The sequence below is a fragment of the Xenopus tropicalis genome, chromosome 3, assembly GCF_000004195.4.
Source record: "Xenopus tropicalis strain Nigerian chromosome 3, UCB_Xtro_10.0, whole genome shotgun sequence".
Lineage (NCBI taxonomy): Eukaryota > Metazoa > Chordata > Amphibia > Anura > Pipidae > Xenopus > Xenopus tropicalis.
Genome location: NC_030679.2, coordinates 7,569,195 through 7,587,740, shown reverse-complemented (window position 1 = coordinate 7,587,740; position 18,546 = coordinate 7,569,195). Strand labels below are relative to the sequence as shown.

General features: G+C 47.4%; 3 protein-coding genes across 3 annotated transcripts in view; all 3 read right to left on the bottom strand.

The window, feature by feature from the left end:
* akr1c8p (aldo-keto reductase family 1, member C8, pseudogene) overlaps positions 1-8,703 on the bottom strand; it is a 44,367-nt gene extending 35,664 nt beyond the window's left edge. Inside the window, 1 exon segment of the mRNA NM_001004955.1 lies at positions 8,594-8,703. Within this exon segment, the coding sequence (NP_001004955.1) occupies positions 8,594-8,680 (87 nt within the window). The 5' untranslated portion in view covers positions 8,681-8,703.
* LOC116409681 (aldo-keto reductase family 1 member C15-like) lies at positions 929-8,206 on the bottom strand. The gene is made up of 9 exons (XM_031898558.1): positions 8,188-8,206; positions 5,905-6,072; positions 5,219-5,335; positions 4,248-4,325; positions 4,027-4,149; positions 3,834-3,943; positions 3,562-3,727; positions 1,481-1,563; positions 929-1,165 (listed from the first exon to the last, which is right to left on the bottom strand). The coding sequence occupies exons 3-9, from the start codon at positions 5,255-5,257 to the stop codon at positions 1,123-1,125; spliced, it is 642 nt and encodes a 213-aa protein (XP_031754418.1). The 5' UTR covers positions 5,258-5,335; positions 5,905-6,072; positions 8,188-8,206; the 3' UTR covers positions 929-1,122.
* Positions 8,704-11,963: 3,260 nt separating the features above from the next.
* LOC116406435 (aldo-keto reductase family 1 member C15-like) lies at positions 11,964-17,654 on the bottom strand. Its single transcript, XM_031898559.1, has 9 exons — positions 17,553-17,654; positions 14,560-14,727; positions 14,113-14,229; positions 13,770-13,847; positions 13,552-13,674; positions 13,359-13,468; positions 13,112-13,277; positions 12,781-12,863; positions 11,964-12,202 (listed from the first exon to the last, which is right to left on the bottom strand). The coding sequence occupies exons 1-9, from the start codon at positions 17,637-17,639 to the stop codon at positions 12,160-12,162; spliced, it is 975 nt and encodes a 324-aa protein (XP_031754419.1). The 5' UTR covers positions 17,640-17,654; the 3' UTR covers positions 11,964-12,159.
* Positions 17,655-18,546: the final 892 nt, after the last annotated feature.

Below are 18,546 nucleotides of genomic sequence, written 5' to 3'. Positions count from 1 at the left end.
AGTCCCTTCCCAGAGGCTATTATCCCCCCACTGCTACTATAGGCACCATCTCTCCCTACTATACCTGCTATCCCACAGCCCCAGTCCCTTCCCAGAGGCTATTATCCCCCCACTGCTACTATAGGCACCATCTCTCCCTACTATACCTGCTATCCCACAGCCCCAGTCCCTTCCCAGAGGTTATTATCCCACTGCTACTATAGGCACCATCTCTCCCTACTATACCTGCTATCCCACAGCCCCAGTCCCTTCCCAGAGACTATTATCCCCCCACTGCTACTATAGGCACCATCTCTCCCTACTATACCTGCTATCCCACAGCCCCAGTCCCTTCCCAGAGGCTATTATCCCCCCCACTGCTACTATAGCCACCATCTCTCCCTACTATACCTGCTATCCCACAGCCCCAGTCCCTTCCCAGAGGCTATTATCCCCCCCACTGCTACTATAGGCACCATCTCTCCCTACTATACCTGCTATCCCACAGCCCCAGTCCCTTCCCAGAGGCTATTATCCCCCCACTGCTACTATAGGCACCATCTCTCCCTACTATACCTGCTATCCCACAGCCCCAGTCCCTTCCCAGAGGCTATTATCCCCCCACTGCTACTATAGGCACCATCTCTCCCTACTATACCTGCTATCCCACAGCCCCAGTCCCTTCCCAGAGGCTATTATCCCACTGCTACTATAGGCACCATCTCTCCCTACTATACCTGCTATCCCACAGCCCCAGTCCCTTCCCAGAGGCTATTATCCCCCCACTGCTACTATAGGCACCATCTCTCCCTAATTTTTCAACCAAACAGTGGATTACTCCATAGAAACCAGTGATGTCCCCATTAAAACACACTAGTAACCACTGCATGTTTTTTCTTATTTGATCAATATGATACAGGTAAGTAACATTGTACTAAAGAGACTAATAATGAGGTTCATTTTCTTTATTGTTCTTTTTCTCTTTATTATCTAATATCCAGGCAATGGGGAGAGAAGGAGGGGGCTGTTCATGACACACAATGAGAAACCTTAGAGCCCGGGCCGGGCAGTAACAAATGTGGATCTTCTGCTCAATGCAAAGACGGCTGTATCTGTCAGTGGGAGAGTCAGGAATCGTATCTGTCAGTATTCCTCATGGAAGGGGTATTTCGGGTGGTCCGACCAGCTATGAAAGAACATTTGCACCGTTAGTATCAGATATGAGCTTCTCCTTCTGAAATGAGAGCTGAATATTCAAAAATACCCTAGAGATGTTCCTACTCAACGGATCCTGGGAAACAAGGTAACATTTCGGGAACATTACTCTGATTTTTATGATACTGCTTAGAGCCATCCATTTTTGGGATGCTGGGAATTGTACCTATATCATTATTCTAGGGGTTATGAGTGACTGAAGTTCTTTTTATTTGCTATAAAATTAGAAGAAGAAGTAATTAGCGCATGTAGGGAAGGGGCTATGGAATTAAGAAAGGAGCATTACATGGCTATGTCGACATAACGCAGGTTCCTGTTTAGTCCATCAAGGCTTTTCATGTCTTCAGCGTCCAACTGAAAGTCGAAAACCTAAAATAGCAATGAAAAAAATATTGAAATCAGTTAATGCAGTTTTAGGCTGCCATTACTTACAGTGGCTTGCAAAAGTATTCGGCCCCCTTGAACTTTTCCACATTTTGTCACATTACAGCCACAAACATGAATCAATTTTATTGGAATTCCACGTGAAAGACCAATACAAAGTGGGGTACACGTGAGAAGTGGAAGGAAAATCATACATGATTCCAAACATTTTTTACAAATAAATAACTGCAAAGTGGGGTGTGCGTAATTATTCAGCCCCCTGAGTCAATACTTTGTAGAACCCCCTTTTGCTGCAATTCCAGCTGCCAGGCTTTTAGGGTATGTCTCTACCAGCTTTGCCCATCTACAGACTGAAATCCTTGCCCATTCTTCTTTGCAAAACAGCTCCAGCTCAGTCAGATTAGATGGACAGCCTTTGGGAACAGCAGTTTTCAGATCTTGCCACAGATTCTCCATTGGATTTAGATCTGGGCTGTGACTGGGCCAGTCTAACACATGGATATGTTTTGTTTTAAACCATTCCATTGTTGCCCTGGCTTCATGTTTAGGGTCGTTGTCCTGCTGGAAGGTGAACCTCCGCCCCAGTCTCAAGTCTTTTGCAGACTCCAAGAGGTTTTCTTCCAAGATTGCTCTATATTTGGCTCCATCCATCTTCCCATCAACTCTGAGCAGCTTCCCTGTCCCTGCTGAAGAGAAGCCCCCCCCAGAGCATGATGCTGCCCCCCCATATGTGACAGTGGGGATGGTGTGATCAGAGTGATGTGCAGTGTTAGTTTTCCGCCACACATAGCGTTTTGCATTTTGGCCAAAAAGTTCCATTTTGGTCTCTTCTGACCAGAGTACCTTCTTCCACATGTTTGCTGTGTCCCCCACATGGCTTGTGGCAAACTGCAAACGGGACTTTTTATGGTTTTCTGTTAACAATGGCTTTCTTCTTGCCACTCTTCCATAAAGGCCAACTTTGTGCAGTGCACGACTAATAGTTCCCCTATGGACAGATCCCCACCCCTGAGCTGTAGATCTCTGCAGCTCCCCCAGAGTCACCATGGGCCTCTTGGCTGCATTTCTGATCAGCGCTCTCCTTGTTCGGCCTGTGAGTTTAGGGGGACGGCCGTGCCTTGGTAGGGTTACAGTTGTGCCATACTCCTTCCATTTCTGAATGATCGGTGGAACAGTGCTCCGTGGGATGTTCAAGGCTTTGGAAATCTTTTTGTAGCCTAAGCCTGCTTTAAATTTCTCAATAACTTTATCCCTGACCTGTCTGGTGTGTTCTTTGGACTTCATGGTGTTGTTGCTCCCAATATTCTCTTAGACAACCTCTGAGGCCGTCACAGAGCAGCTGTATTTGTACTGACATTAGATTACACACAGGTGCACTCTATTTAGTCATTAGCACTCATCAGGCAATGTCTATGGGCAACTGACTGCACTCAGACCAAAGGGGGCTGAATAATTACGCACACCCCACTTTGCAGTTATTTATTTGTAAAAAATGTTTGGAATCATGTATGATTTTCCTTCCACTTCTCACGTGTACACCACTTTGTATTGGTCTTTCACGTGGAATTCCAATAAAATTGATTCATGTTTGTGGCTGTAATGTGACAAAATGTGGAAAAGTTCAAGGGGGCCGAATACTTTTGCAAGCCACTGTAGATATCTGCAAAATAATATGACTACCCCTATTGGAGCATTGCTTACTGTGATTATTTAGGTTAGGCTTAATCAAAAGTCAAGTCTAGTATCTTTTCCCTATGTGTCTGTCACAGTGCTGGGTTAAACACTATGGGTTGCCAAGGCATTAGGCCTGTCACAAATTTATTTCTGCACTACTGTCTTGCTTTACGGCAGAGATCCTTAATATACATTCAGAACCAGGTCTTCAAGTGGTTAACAGGAAACAGGACCCTGTCCCCCATGCAGCAATCAACATTCAGGAGAGGGGGGTCTGCTTCCCCCTATAGTTACACCAATGGGCGTTACCTGGAAGTTCTGCTGGATCCTGGCTGGGGTGAAGCTCTTTGCAAGGACGACGACTCCTCGTTGGAGCTGGTACCGCATTGCTACCTGAGCGGGGGTCCGGTTGAGCTTCTTAGCGATGGCGTTCAGCACGGGGTCTTCCAGGAGCACAGGAGAGTTCTGATCTATCCTGAAACAGGGTGGGATAATAGACCAGCCCCCATCAAATAAAGATTTTACTGGACCTGAGACAATAGTCCCCCCTCTCCCCCCTCATGATTATTTAAATACCTTACCATTGCTCATCCCTGCTGGACCCCAATACGCTGTATCCCACCAATACGATGTCCTTGGACTTGCAGAACTCCAGCAGTTTGCTCTGATTCAGGTAAATGTGACATTCCACCTGCAGTGGGCGGAGACAGAGGGTTCGGGATTTTTACTGATGCCCCTCCCCCTTAGTGAGAGTAAAATACCGAGCAGATTTACCTGGTTACAGACGGGTTTATATTTCAGCCCAGGCATATTGAGGATCAGCTCCAGCTGCTTGTGGTTAAAATTGGACACCCCGATGGATCTGACCAGCCCTGCGTCTTTGCACTTTTCCAGAGCCTGATGGGAACAAAATCCCCATACTCAGTGTTGGGTTTCCACCCTTTCCTGATGCCCCAGACAAGTCAGAGACCCCCCCCCTCCAGGCACAGTCCTACCTTCCATGTATCTCTAATGTCCGTGTTATGGTAAATCAATTTCCCATTTTCATCCAATGGCAATGGATCATCTCCAGGCTTAAACATGAAGAAGAGAATAATCATAATTAGAATGGTTTGGGGGAGGAACAGGGGCCGGAACTAGGGGTAGGCAAAAGAGGCAGGGTCGGACTGGCTGCCAGGACACTGGGAAAATACCCAGTGGGCCCCAGCGGCCCAGACCCGACCCTATTGCCACTTCCTCTGGCCTCCAATGTCCTCCCTTGATGCGTTTCACAAATGCATGACTGGAGGAGGCACCTTGTGGGGTGCTTAGGAAAAAATGCTGTGGGGGCACCAGGTAGGAACTTACCCTGCCCCACCTCTTGTGATTGGATGCCACCCCCCCACGCCATCCCTGCACATGTGCGCGCTTCCTTGTGTGCATGAATGCGTGACTGTCTGTGGCACCTTACTGCCCCCCTGGCATTCCCAGTACCCAGAGGCACAATAAATAGTGACTGTCTGTGGCACCTTACTGCCCCCCTGGCATTCCCAGTACCCAGAGGCACAAACAGCCCCCCCAGCCCAATAAATAGTGACTGTCTGTGGCACCTTACAGCCCCCCTGGCATTCCCAGTACCCAGAGGCACAAACAGCCCCCCCAGCCCAATAAATAGTGAGTGTCTGTGGCACCTTACAGCCCCCCTGGCATTCCCAGTACCCAGAGGCACAATAAATAGTGACTGTCTGTGGCACCTTACAGCCCCCCTGGCATTCCCAGTACCCAGAGGCACAAACAGCCCCCCCAGCCCAATAAATAGTGACTGTCTGTGGCACCTTACAGCCCCCCTGGTATTCCCAGTACCCAGAGGCACAAACAGCCCCCCCAGCCCAATAATTAATGACTGTCTATGGCTTCTTGCATCAGCCCCCCTTGCATTTGCCACAATCCAGAGGTTCTTCACCCCCTGACTGATCAATAGACTCACCTTTAACTCCATGGGCATATGGATAATGAAGAGATCCATGTAATCCAACTGCAGATCTTTCAGAGATTTCTCTAGACACACACGGACTGTGTCGGGGGTATGGAACGAGGACCAGAGCTGATGGGTACATTAGATAGATCTGAATGGGTATATGCACATATGTAATGGGAGATAGAAAGACTTATACATAGAATAACGGGCAGAACATTATAAATAATATCAGGCTGTACCCATGGCAAAAGGCAGTGTGTGTATGTGTTGGGAGCAGGCAATACAAGTAAATAGAGGGGACAACTCTTGTTCTTTATTTTACATTACATTCCCAGGCTCCCCCAGAGAAATGAGCTCCATCTGTCGTTATTACTCTCCTAGCCAATGAGAACACGGGCCCTGCTCTGCCTGGGAGATGCCTTATTCTAATGTTACTGCAGTTCCAAGAGGGCAATAACCTTGCCACTTGCAGTACCGCATCTCACCTGCTTGTGGAAATGTTTTCCCTATTGGCTACAGTAGAACAGCGCCACAGGTCCTAGAAATTACTTTTTTTATTTTATTTTTTTATTATTTTTTTCACATCATGCAAGTGCAGTTACTTCTCCTTTAATTTTTATTTCCCTGGCAAATTTACAGTAAGTTTTCTGTTTGCTGATTTCTAACCAGTTAATCATTGTGAGTTTCTTGGTTACCTTCCCAGTGTAGAACACGTCCTCCCTCTTCACGGTACCATCCGCAATCTTTGCCCCAATCGCCCGTCCAACCTCCACCTCACTCCCATAGATAAATGCGCAGTCAATATGGCGGTATCCAACTTCAATGGCCACTTTGGTGCCCTCCTCTGCCAAGTGCTTGGGGGACTGAGGATAAAATAACATGGCAAATCACACCTCCACCCATTCGTACACCCCTTACCTACTCCCCACAGTTCCCCTAATTGCCAGGCTGTGGACAACAGTGCCCCAAGTGCCCTTCCCGAGCAGTGCTGGGAATAGAATTCACATAGCCAAATATTGTGGCCCCCAACATTGCTGCAATGCAATTGGCTAATGACTAGGCAAGACTTTCCAGCAAGACAAATGCAGAGTAATGAAAAAAAAAGTACTGTCACTTTAAGGTTCTATTTGTTAAAGAGCCCAACACAACACAGAAACCCCTAACATACCTATCCCTGTAATCTGTTCCAAAAAGTAGGAATAAATACCATTCTTATATGCTGAAATCCAGCTGCAAAACAGTTCTTCTGTTTCTGCATCATTTGTGTGTATAGTACCTGTGTATAGCACCTCTGTATAGTACTTGTGTATAGCGCCTGTGTATAGCACCTCTGTATAGTACTTGTGTATAGTGCCTGTGTATAGCACCTCTGTATAGTACTTGTGTATAGTGCCTGTGTATAGTGCCTGTGTATATAGTGCCTGTGTATAGTGCCTGTGTATATAGTACCTGTGTATATAGTGCCTGTGTATAGCACCTCTGTATAGTACTTGTGTATAGTACCTGTGTATATAGTGCCTGTGTATATAGTGCCTGTGTATAGTGCCTGTGTATATAGTGCCTGTGTATAGTGCCTGTGTATAGCACCTGTGTATAGTGCCTGTGTATAGTACCTGTGTATAGTGCCTGTGTATAGCACCTGTGTATAGTGCCTGTGTATAGTACCTGTGTATAGTGCCTGTGTATAGTACCTGTGTATAGTGCCCTGTGTATAGTGCCTGTGTATAGTGCCTGTGTATAGTACCTGTGTATAGTGCCTGTGTATAGTACCTGTGTATAGTGCCTGTGTATAGTACCTGTGTATATAGTGCCTGTGTATAGTACCTGTGTATATAGCACCTGTGTATAGTGCCTGTGTATAGCAATTTTTTTACCACGCCCACTTTGTGGCCACGCCCCAATTGCCACACCCCATTTTTAAAATAGTTAAAATAGTGCCCACGATGGCCCAATAGACAGCACCCCCATACACAGTGCCCCCCCCATACACAATGCCCCCCCCATACACAGTAGCCCCCCATACACAGAGCCCCCCATACACAGTAGCCCTCCATACACAGAGCCCCCCCATACACAGTAGCCCTCCTTACACAGAGCCCCCCCCATACACAGAGCCCCCCCATACACAAAGCCCCCCAATTGCCCCCATAGTGAGTACCTCCAATAGAAAATGCCCCCATACATAGCGGCCCCCATAGACTTCTTGCGGCTCCTGCTCCTTATTCGGCTCCTCGTACGGCGGCGACGGGACCTTTTTTAAGGTTGCGCCCGTGCGTACGTGTGACGTCACGCGTACGCACGGGCGCAACCTTATAAAAGGACCTATCGCCGCCGTACGAAGAGCCAAATAAGGAGCAGGAGCCCAAGAAGAGACGGAGCCGGAGCGCTCTGCTGCAGCCAGCGCATCCCGCTGGCCTGGATAGTTTAATGAATGTTCTGCATTTCCGTAATGCGGGACATTCATTGAACAATCTGGGACAGCGGGACGCGCTGTAAAAACCGGGACTGTCCCGCGAAAAGCGGGACAGTTGGGGGGTATGGTATAGTGCCTGTGTATAGTACCTGTGTGTAGCGCCTGTGTATAGTGCCTGTGTATAGTACCCGTGTATAGTGCCTGTGTGTAGCGCCTGTGTATAGTGCCTGTGTATAGTACCCGTGTATAGTGCCTGTGTGTAGCGCCTGTGTATAGTGCCTGGGTATAGTACCTGTGTATAGTGCCTGTGTATAGCGCCTGGGTATAGCACCCGTGTATAGCGCCTGCGTATAGCGCCTGGGTATAGCGCCTGGGTATAGCGCCTGCGTATAGCGCCTGGGTATAGCGCCTGCGTATAGCGCCTGCGTATAGCGCCTGGGTATAGCGCCTGGGTATAGCGCCTGGGTATAGCGCCTGCGTATAGCGCCTGCGTATAGCGCCTGGGTATAGCGTCTGGGTATAGCGCCTGGGTATAGCGCCTGTGTATAGTACCTGTGTATAGTACCTGTATAGTTACAGCCGCAGGTTCTTGTTTTCAACTTGATTTCTGCATTCAGCCTTCAGTTCGAAATATCTCCCGAGCCCTGTCTGCATGTGTACCTTCATTGGTCAGTTTTACTGTCTGTCAGGACTGATTGCAGAAGCCACAAGAAGAAAGCTCCAATCAGAGCACAGCTGATTACAGCAGGACAGAGCTAACAGGAACAGGAGCAGAGTTGCAGTACAGGGCAGAAACTTTGTTTTGTTTAGTTTTGTTATTTTAAGGTTCCGAGAAGGTTTGTGGGGGGCCTTATTGAAAATCCGCCTATGGCTGGCAGGCCCTGAGAGTATGGCCCCTGCGGTCACAATCGGGCCACAGGGCCCAATAGCCAATGACAGCTCTTACAGACCTGCCAATACAGAGCCCTTACCTTCTCTGGGGCGTAGGTGCCAAACCCAAGCACTGGCATTTTGTGCCCATCATTCAGCTCAATGCAGGAGTCTTTGTGCAGCGCCATGGCTACTGTGAGTGATCCTTCCCTTCCAACGCTTGGACTGCTCTCTGTCCCACGTCTTCCGGAGTTACATGTAATCTAGAACAGAGGTAAACCCCTCCTTCCTGACCCTTTCAGTCCCACCACTGTGTCAGCCATCTTGCTGGTACCTTACATATAGAGATAATGATAGCATTTTTCCCGTCATTATATGGCACAGGAATCAGACATGGGGATAAAGGGACAGACTTGTTCAGTGCTGGGAAACTGTGCTTATTGCTCCCAACTCCAATTGCAGGAACAGAGAACAGGGAGCCGGATTTACTCACATCAGCTGGGATTCTCATTGGGGGATTGAATTGCATTTTAATGCAGTTTTATAGTGCAATATTGCTTTAAGAATCCAACCTTGATGTTGCTGGACTACAGCTCCCAGCATGCCTCACCCTTCATTATATGTTACATTATTCTGGGATTTGTAGTATAGCAACAACTAACTGAAGCAGAGCAGTGCAGCCCATTTACCCATTTAAAAGTTAATTTAAAGGTGAATAACTCCTGTAACGCTTCATGACTTTTATTAACCTGCACCATCTCTCCCTACTATACCTGCTATCCCACAGCCCCAGTCCCTTCCCAGAGGCTATTATCCCCCCACTGCTACTATAGGCACCATCTCTCCCTACTATACCTGCTATCCCACAGCCCCAGTCCCTTCCCAGAGGCTATTATCCCCCCACTGCTACTATAGGCACCATCTCTCCCTACTATACCTGCTATCCCACAGCCCCAGTCCCTTCCCAGAGGCTATTATCCCCCACTGCTAATATAGGCACCATCTCTCCCTACTATACCTGCTATCCCACAGCCCCAGTCCCTTCCCAGAGGCTATTATCCCCCTACTGCTACTATAGGCACCATCTATCCCTACTATACCTGCTATCCCACAGCCCCAGTCCCTTTCCAGAGGCTATTATCCCCCCACTGCTACTATAGGCACCATCTCTCCTTACTATACCTGCTATCCCACAGCCCCAGTCCCTTCCCAGAGGCTATTATCCCCCACTGCTACTATAGGCACCATCTCTCCCTACTATACCTGCTATCCCACAGCCCCAGTCCTTCCCAGAGGCTATTATCCCCCCACTGCTACTATAGGCACCATCTCTCGCTATCTGCTGCTATCCCACAGCCCCAGTCCCTTCCCAGAGGCTATTATCCCCCACTGCTACTATAGGCACCATCTCTCCCTACTATACCTGCTATCCCACAGCCCCAGTCCCTTCCCAGAGGCTATTATCCCCCCACTGCTACTATAGGCACCATCTCTCCCTACTATACCTGCTATCCCACAGCCCCAGTCCCTTCCCAGAGGCTATTATCCCTACTGCTACTATAGGCACCATCTCTCCCGACTATACCTGCTATCCCACAGCCCCAGTCCCTTCCCAGAGACTATTATCCCCCACTGCTACTATAGGCACCATCTCTCCCTACTATACCTGCTATCCCACAGCCCCAGTCCCTTCCCAGAGGCTATTATCCCCCCACTGCTACTATAGGCACCATCTCTCCCTACTATACCTGCTATCCCACAGTCCCAGTCCCTTCCCAGAGGCTATTATCCCCCCACTGCTACTATAGGCACCATCTCTCCCTACTATACCTGCTATCCCACAGCCCCAGTCCCTTCCCAGAGGCTATTATCCCCCACTGCTACTATAGGCACCATCTCTCCCTACTATACCTGCTATCCCACAGCCCCAGTCCCTTCCCAGAGGCTATTATCCCCCCACTTCTACTATAGCACATCTCTCCCTACTATACCTGCTATCCACAGCCCCAGTCCCTTCCCAGAGGCTATTATCCCCCACTGCTACTATAGGCACCATCTATCCCTACTATACCTGCTATCCACAGCCCCCAGTCCCTTTCCCCAGAGGCTATTATCCTCCCACGCCCTACTGCTACTATAGGCACCATCTCTCCTTAACTATACCTGCTATCCCACAGCCCAGTCCTTCCCAGAGGCTATTATCCCCCCACTGCTACTATAGGCACCATCTCTCCCTACTATACCTGCTATCCCACAGCCCCAGTCCTTCCCAGAGGCTATATCCCCCCACTGCTACTATAGGCACCATCTCTCCCTACTATACCTGCTATCCCACAGCCCCAGTCCCTTCCCAGAGGCTATTATCCCCCACTGCTACTATAGGCACCATCTCTCCCTACTATACCTGCTATCCCACAGCCCCAGGTCCCTTCCCAGAGGCTATTATCCCCCACTGCTACTATAGGCACCATCTCTCCCTACTATACCTGCTATCCCACAGCCCCAGTCCCTTCCCAGAGGCTATTATCCCCCCACTGCTACTATAGGCACCATCTCTCCCTACTATACCTGCTATCCACAGCCCCAGTCCCTTCCCAGAGGCTATTATCCCCCCACTGCTACTATAGGGCACCATCTCTCCCTACTATACCTGCTATCCCACAGCCCCAGTCCCTTCCCAGAGGCTATTATCCCCCCACTGCTACTATAGGCACCATCTCTCCCGACTATACCTGCTATCCCACAGCCCCAGTCCCTTTCCCAGAGGCTATTATCCCCCCACTGCTACTATAGGCACCATCTCTCCCGACTATACCTTCTATCCCACAGCCCCAGTCCCTTCCCCAGAGACTATTATCCCCCACTGCTACTATAGGCACCATCTCTCCCTACTATACCTGCTATCCACAGCCCCAGTCCCCTTCCCAGAGGCTATTATCCCGCCACTGCTACTATAGGCACCATCTCTCCCTACTATACCTGCTATCCCACAGCCCCAGTCCCTTCCCAGAGGCTATTATCCCCCCACTGCTACTATAGGCACCATCTCTCCCTACTATACCTGCTATCCCACAGCCCCAGTCCCTTCCCAGAGGCTATTATCCCCCCACTGCTACTATAGGCACCATCTCTCCTACTTATACCTGCTATCCCACAGCCCCAGTCCCTTCCCAGAGGCTATTATCCCCACTGCTACTATAGGCACCATCTCTCCCTACTATACCTGCTATCCCACAGCCCCAGTCCCTTCCCAGAGGCTATTATCCCCCCACTGCTACTATAGGCACCCTCTCTCCCTACTATACCTGCTATCCCACAGCCCCAGTCCCTTCCCAGAGGCTATTATCCCCCACTGCTACTAGAGGAGTGAGATTTGGAATTAGTCTAGACTAGTCCTTTGTCTGCCTTTGGCACATTCAACTATAGCAAGTAAATAAGCTTATACGTAAATGAGCTCTAAAAGCAGGAAGGTTCTTGCTGATACATTTTATTAAACCTGGTCCTGTCCATCACAGTGGTGGTTTCAGAGACTGATGATGATATTCAGCAAATGCTTCTCTAATATCCAGGCAATGGGGAGAGAAGGAAGGGCAGTAGCAAATGTGGATCTTCTGCTCAATGCAAAGATGGCTGTATCTGTCAGTGGGAGAGTCAGGAATCGTATCTGTCAGTATTCCTCATGGAATGGATATTTCGGGTGGTCCGACCACCTAAGGAAAGAACAGTTGCACGATTAATATGAGTATGAGCTTCTCCTGAAATAAGATTATAATTGAGCAGTTCCTGCTCAAGGGATTCTGGGAACCAAAACTGCAAATTGAATAGTGACTTTCTACAGCTGCCCCTCTGGCATTTGCCAAAAAACCCACAGATTGCCAGTCTGGCTGCTACACCATCTTCTCTTTTGGAGTTCTAGGATGAATCCCACCCCTATTTCTTTACTCCTTGACTGTTCCTTGATATCCATCAACGCCCATCAGTTCTTAAATACTTGCCTACAAAATAAATGTGACTATAGAAGCAAATAGACCAAACCTAATTACAAATGCAAAAGGATGCTCCAACCAGAGTCCGGCCTACCAGCTCTATATCAACATAGGGAGACCACTGGACAATGTTGGCTGCTGATATTAGTCTTAGTAGGGTGTTTAGGTGCCAAGAGTAGGGGAACCAACTTGGATTAAGTGGATCACTGGCCCTGGAGATCTAAAGAAAACTTCTATCCAAAGTTTTGATTATGGGGGGGCTGAACATAAATCTTTTATATGGTAAAAGTGCAGGTACATACGCAGTAATGTCGAGATAGCGCAAGTCTCTGTTTATTTCATCAATGGTTTTCATGTCTTCATCGTCCAACTGAAAGTTGAAAACCTAAAACAATAAGAAGACTGGACTTAATACCTTCTTCAAAATATGTATCTCAAACTTAATTATCCATGCAAAAGGGTGCTCCAATGAGAATCCTGTCTACCACTATCAGCCATCTTGCCCTTATCTAACATAGGGAGATTACTGGGCAGTTTGGGCAGCTGATATTACATTGTAACCAAACATCAGAGATGTTGCACACAAATTGGTTTGGAACATTTACGTTTAATTACGTTTTCATATTCTGTTACCTTGAAATTTTCCTTGATCCTGGCTGGGTTGAAGCTCTTTGCAAGGACGACGACTCCTCGTTGGAGCAGGTACCGCATTGCTACATGAGCGGGGGTGCAATTGTGCTTCTTGGCGATGGCATTCAGCACGGCGTTTTCCAGGAGAAAAGGAGTGCTCTGATCTATCCTGAAACAGGGAGGGTGGTACCCTAATTTCTCTTTTGCTTTGGATCACCCCCCATACATCAAGATGCTATAAAAGCCTTACCACTTCTTATCCCTGGTGGACCCCAATACACCATATGCCACCAGAACGATGTCCTTGGACTTGCAGAATTCCAGCAGTTTGCTCTGATTCAGGTAAATGTGACATTCCACCTGCAGTGGGCGGAGACAGAGAGTTCTGGATTTTTACTGATGCCCCTCCCCCTTGGTGAGATTAAAATACCGAGCAGATTTACCTGGTTACAGACGGGTTTATATTTCAGCCCAGGCATATTGAGGATCAGCTCCAGCTGCTTGTGGTTAAAATTGGACACCCCGATGGATCTGACCAGCCCTGCGTCTTTGCACTTTTCCAGAGCCTGATGGGAAAAAATCATTCTATAAATTACTTGTTATTGCCCCATACTCCGTATTGCCCCAGAAAAGCCAGAGAAACCCACAGGAACAGTCCTACCTTCCATGTATCTCTAAGGTCCGTGTTATGGAAAATACATTTTCCATTTTCATCCACTGGCAAGGGATCATCTCCGGGCTTAAACATGAGCAAAAAAAGAATGATAATTAGAATGGTTTGGGGGGAGGAGTTTCAAAATATAGAGCTAATTTATTACAAAAGGTTCTGAACTGCCATGGGTCAAACTGACCCTAGCAACCTATTAGAAGTAGTGGGTGGGACTAGAACTGTCTAATGACATCCTATGGAGGGAGGGACAGGGAGTCTGTGACTCAAGCAATGGGCGGGACTACAATTCTCGGATGGCTTTTTACATGGTGGCACTGGAATCCTGTAGACTCACCTTGAACTCCACTGGTATATGGATGATGAAAAGATCTAGGTAATCCAACTGCAGATCTTTCAGAGACTTGTCTAGACACACACGGACCCTCTCGGGGGTATGGAATGTGCACCAGAGCTGAGGAGTAAAATGAAGGGAAAGTTAAGAAGTTGGGTTGGATTTTATGTGGGACACGTGGCTGTTCCAAAACATAGTTTTGCAATACGCAACCAAATAAAACAAGGGGTCCGTTATGCCTGGAAGATGCTTCATTCAGATGTTATAGAAGGTGCCGGATGCTAGTAATAGCTTTGTCCCTTGCAGTTCCACATCTCACCTCTCAATAGGAACGATTCTCATTGACTGCAGCAGAACAGCGCCATGGCTCTCGGACATGATCAACCATTCTAGGCTTTCTGTGTTTCTGCCCGTTCCCACCCAGTTAATCATGGTGAGTTTCTTGGTTACCTTCCCAGTGTAGAACACGTCCTCCCTCTTCACGGTACCATCCGCAATCTTTGCCCTGATCGCCCGTCCAACCTCCACCTCATTCCCATAGAAAAATGCACTGTCAATATGGCGGTATCCAACGTCAATGGCCACTTTGGTGCCTTCTTCTGCCAAGCTCTTGGGGAGCTAAGGATAAAATAACATGATAAATTGTAGATAAGCTGTGCAAGCCCCCATTATACCTTGTCATTGTCTTGTCCCTACCCAACAAGCAGTAGGTCCAAACAGAGACCCAAAATAGGCCCTGGCAATTCCAGTACACAGAGGCCCAAATGGCCCCGCTCCCCCCTGCTGGATAGATATTAAGGTAGTTTAGAATAGGACATATATAGGGAGTGATTTACACACATAATAATACTAACTAATAAGATAGCTCAGACTGGGGCGCCATTGGGGAGGGGGGCACAGAAGCCAGGGGCCCTGTGGCAAAGGGGGCTCTGGAATGAAAATGTATGATTTGTGGGTCACGAAAGAGGTGGGGCTTGTATGAAAGAGGGCTGGGTTTGGGTAAATTGTGAGTGGAGTTTGGGATTAATTGAGGAGTGGCCTTGGTGGATAAGGGTTGTGGTCTTGTATGCAAGGAGATTTTTCATTGGGGGCCCAGTTTACTTGTTGCCAGGACCCAAATCCTGGCTAATCTAATAATTGGGATCCTGCTGACTTAGTATTATGGTGCCCCATGGTTGCTGATGGTGAAGCTTAGTGATTGGGTGGGATCTCTTGGTGTAGAAGCCATGGGTAGCCAGGCACCCCTGCAATAATGCCCACTTCTTACTCTCTCATTCCTGGAGGGGGCCCAGCTGAACAGGGGGCCAGCCGGGGGGGTGCCATGAATTATGAGCTCATATTTTTTTCTTGGGGAGAAAAAGCACAGGCCCCTGAAGGATCTTGTGATCAGGCTGAGGGCCAGAGAAGATCCAATGAATCAAGTATGAAGTTTGTGTAGCTGTCATTATATAAGGGAGAGAATAAGCAGTTACTAAGGTAACCTGGGGCAATCACTCTCAAGGGTGTCGACAAATAGGGGCAAGGGGGCACAACTATGCATACCCCCCAAGTGTCCCCTTGGATTCAAACCCACAACCTTTGAATGCCTCCATCTGCCTAGAAGTCCAATGCGCTATCCATTGCACCACAGAGCCATCTGCTGGGGATACCCCATTGCCCCAGGGTGTATTTATTATAAGGCACCCAAACTACCTAGGGCAACACTAACTACCCCACTAAATTGCCCTGTAATAGAGGAAGGAGGGGTCACTTGCCCCCCCTGGAATTTTGCAGACCTCCCAGCTGCCCCCTTTTCCAGCTCACAGCCCATTGTCTCAGATCACTGTTTAAATGCACCACGTTGTCTGCTTTGTTTGGCTCCCTGCTTGTCAAGAAAAAACTCCAAGATGGACGTGCATTCCACTGTGAGATACACCGCCATCTTGGATTCTATACCGAAGCCAAAAGTAGCATGGGAGCAGCAGGAAAGAAGAATATCCATTTCTGCATTCATTTTACTGGCATGTCTGGGGTTAATGGAGCTGATTGGCCATTTATTAATATGGTGATTATCCCTTTTCTTTAGTATTTATACTGGAATGCCTGGGGTAAATTTGCTTGTTATCCATTTTCTGGAGTTATTTTACTGGCACACCTGGAGTTAAAATGGCCATTATCTATTTTATTTAGTGATTATGCTTGCTTGTCTGGGGTTAATTTGCTTGTTATCCATTTTCTGCAGTAATTTTACTGGTACACCTGGGGTTAAAATGCCCGTTATCTATTTTATTTAGTGATTATACTTGCTTGTCTGGGGTTAATATGCTTGTTACCAATTTTCTGCAGTAATATTACTGGCACAGCTGGGGTTAAAATGCCTGTTATCTATTTTATTTAGTGATTATACTTGCTTGTCTGGGGTTAATATGCTTGTTACCCATTTTCTGCAGTAATATTACTGGCACAGCTTGGGGTTAAAATGCCTGTTATCTATTTTATTTAGTGATTATACTTGCTTGTCTGGGGTTAATTTGCTTGTTATCCATTTTCTGCAGTAATTTTACTGGTACACCTGGGGTTAAAATGCCCATTATCTATTTTATTTAGTGATTATACTTGCTTGTCTGGGGTTAATATGCTTGTTACCCATTTTCTGCAGTAATATTACTGGCACAGCTGGGGTTAAAATGCCCGTTATCTATTTTATTTAGTGATTATACTTGCTTGTCTGGGGTTAATATGCTTGTAACCCATTTTCTGGCACACTGACATATCTGGGGTATGGTTTCAATGGGTGCGGTATTTAAGGTTGTGCTTATGGCCAAATCCTTTCTGCAGCACTGTGGGGCAAATGTTCAATATATATATTTTCTATTTAAACAGTGTCCCTTAGCTATACAATTATGTAACTTGCAAACAATCCCAGAAAATGTCATGATTGCCCTTGCCCTGCTTGAGGGGAAATTTTTCGGGGGACAAGTGTTCCCCCCCGAACGCCCATGGCGTTATAGACGGACAGTAAGTCTAAGGGCTTTTTGCTTTGGTGATTTCCATCTATGGGTGCAACCCTCATACGGGACCCTGGAATCCCCGCTAGCTCCAGGCTGCTGCTAGTTCTATGGTTCCCTGGCATTAGTGCCCCCTGCAGGTTGCTAGGGACACGGACGGGCACAGGTATCTGTGTGAATGGCAATTTCGCATCCATGCTTTGTACTTGAGTTGTGTCCTACATGAGCCCTTAACTATGCAACCATTTTAGGGGTGCAAGTACTCCTAATTCCCCCCCCCCTGCAGGTCCCCCCTCGAAACATCAGTTATAAGCAGTGCTCCCCAAAGATGTATCTTTCCAGCTGGCAAGGAATTCTGGGAATAGAAGAACAGCTGAGACCCACCCAAGATATTTGGCCATCAGACCTACCTGCCCTTATGACATGAAGATGTGCCCACCAACAGGGGCCACTCACCTTCCCGGGGACAAAGGTGCCAAACCCAAGCACTGGCATTTTGTGCCCATCATTGAGTACAACGTAGGAGTCTCTGTGCAGCGCCATAGTTGGAGTGATCAGATTCCCCCAAGGCTTGAAGATCTCTCTGTCTGTGCCCCGCCTTCCCCGGAGTTATACTGTATTTATAGCCCCGCCCCCCTACACCTTCCAAACCCAGTGAATTCTAATTCCCTGCAATCCAGTCGACTCTGTATCATCATACTTTCAGTATGTTATAGAATATCCTATTCCTAACAAGTTTGCAGTTGGTCTTTATTATTTATAGTTTTTAATAGTTCGCCTTCCTCTATCCAGCTTTCCAATAGGGGTCACTGACCCTAGCAGCACTATTGCAGTGTGAGATTACAATTCCATTACTATCGCTTCTTTGCTACAGCCCCTCATTCAAACCACTGCCATGGTAAATAAGACCCTAGCAAAAAATAAACGTTTTTTAGTAGTCTTTGGCCCCTGACCAAAGACTAATAGAATAAAAAACACTAAGTTTGCCCAGGAGCAGTAAACCATAGCAGCCAATAAGATATTTGCATTTAAACATGTCACTAGTAAATGCTTCCTGCTGATTGGTTGCTATGGGTTACTGCTCCTGGGCAAAGTGCCTTTTATTACATACCCCATAGAATGGATACTCTGTGTTTCTTAGCTTTACAACAGGGAGCCGTCTCTATCTTTCCATCAAAATTAAATGTTATACCCTCTGTGACCCCTTTACAATACTCAACAAACAAGCTCATATCCCCATACGGTCTTCGATATATCGGTAACTTTTTGTAATTTTAGACCAATAACAGTTACCACCTTCAAGACATGAAGCCGCGTCCACTTAGCAATATAATGGCCGGCGTAAGTAGGTGCAAAGCATAAAATATAGGACTAACAGCCCTAGTCTTATAAAGATAAAGTCTTATTGGAGTGTCGGGCTCAGTACTACTGGGCTGGGGGGCAGCTTTGG

Bases quoted from the DNA above. Each gene is read 5' to 3' on its own strand.
- LOC116409681 (XM_031898558.1), bottom strand. From the start codon at position 5,257: ATGGATCTCTTCATTATCCATATGCCCATGGAGTTAAAG. The intron at 4,326-5,218 runs GTGAGTCTATTG...TTCATGTTTAAG, and splicing joins ATATGCCCATGGAGTTAAAG to CCTGGAGATGATCCATTGCC. The intron at 1,564-3,561 runs GTAACGCCCATT...TTGCTATTTTAG, and splicing joins GGATCCAGCAGAACTTCCAG to GTTTTCGACTTTCAGTTGGA.
- LOC116406435 (XM_031898559.1), bottom strand. From the start codon at position 17,639: ATGGCGCTGCACAGAGACTCCTACGTTGTACTCAATGATGGGCACAAA. The intron at 13,848-14,112 runs GTGAGTCTACAG...CTCATGTTTAAG, and splicing joins ATATACCAGTGGAGTTCAAG to CCCGGAGATGATCCCTTGCC. The intron at 13,675-13,769 runs GTAGGACTGTTC...TTTTCCCATCAG, and splicing joins ACCTTAGAGATACATGGAAG to GCTCTGGAAAAGTGCAAAGA.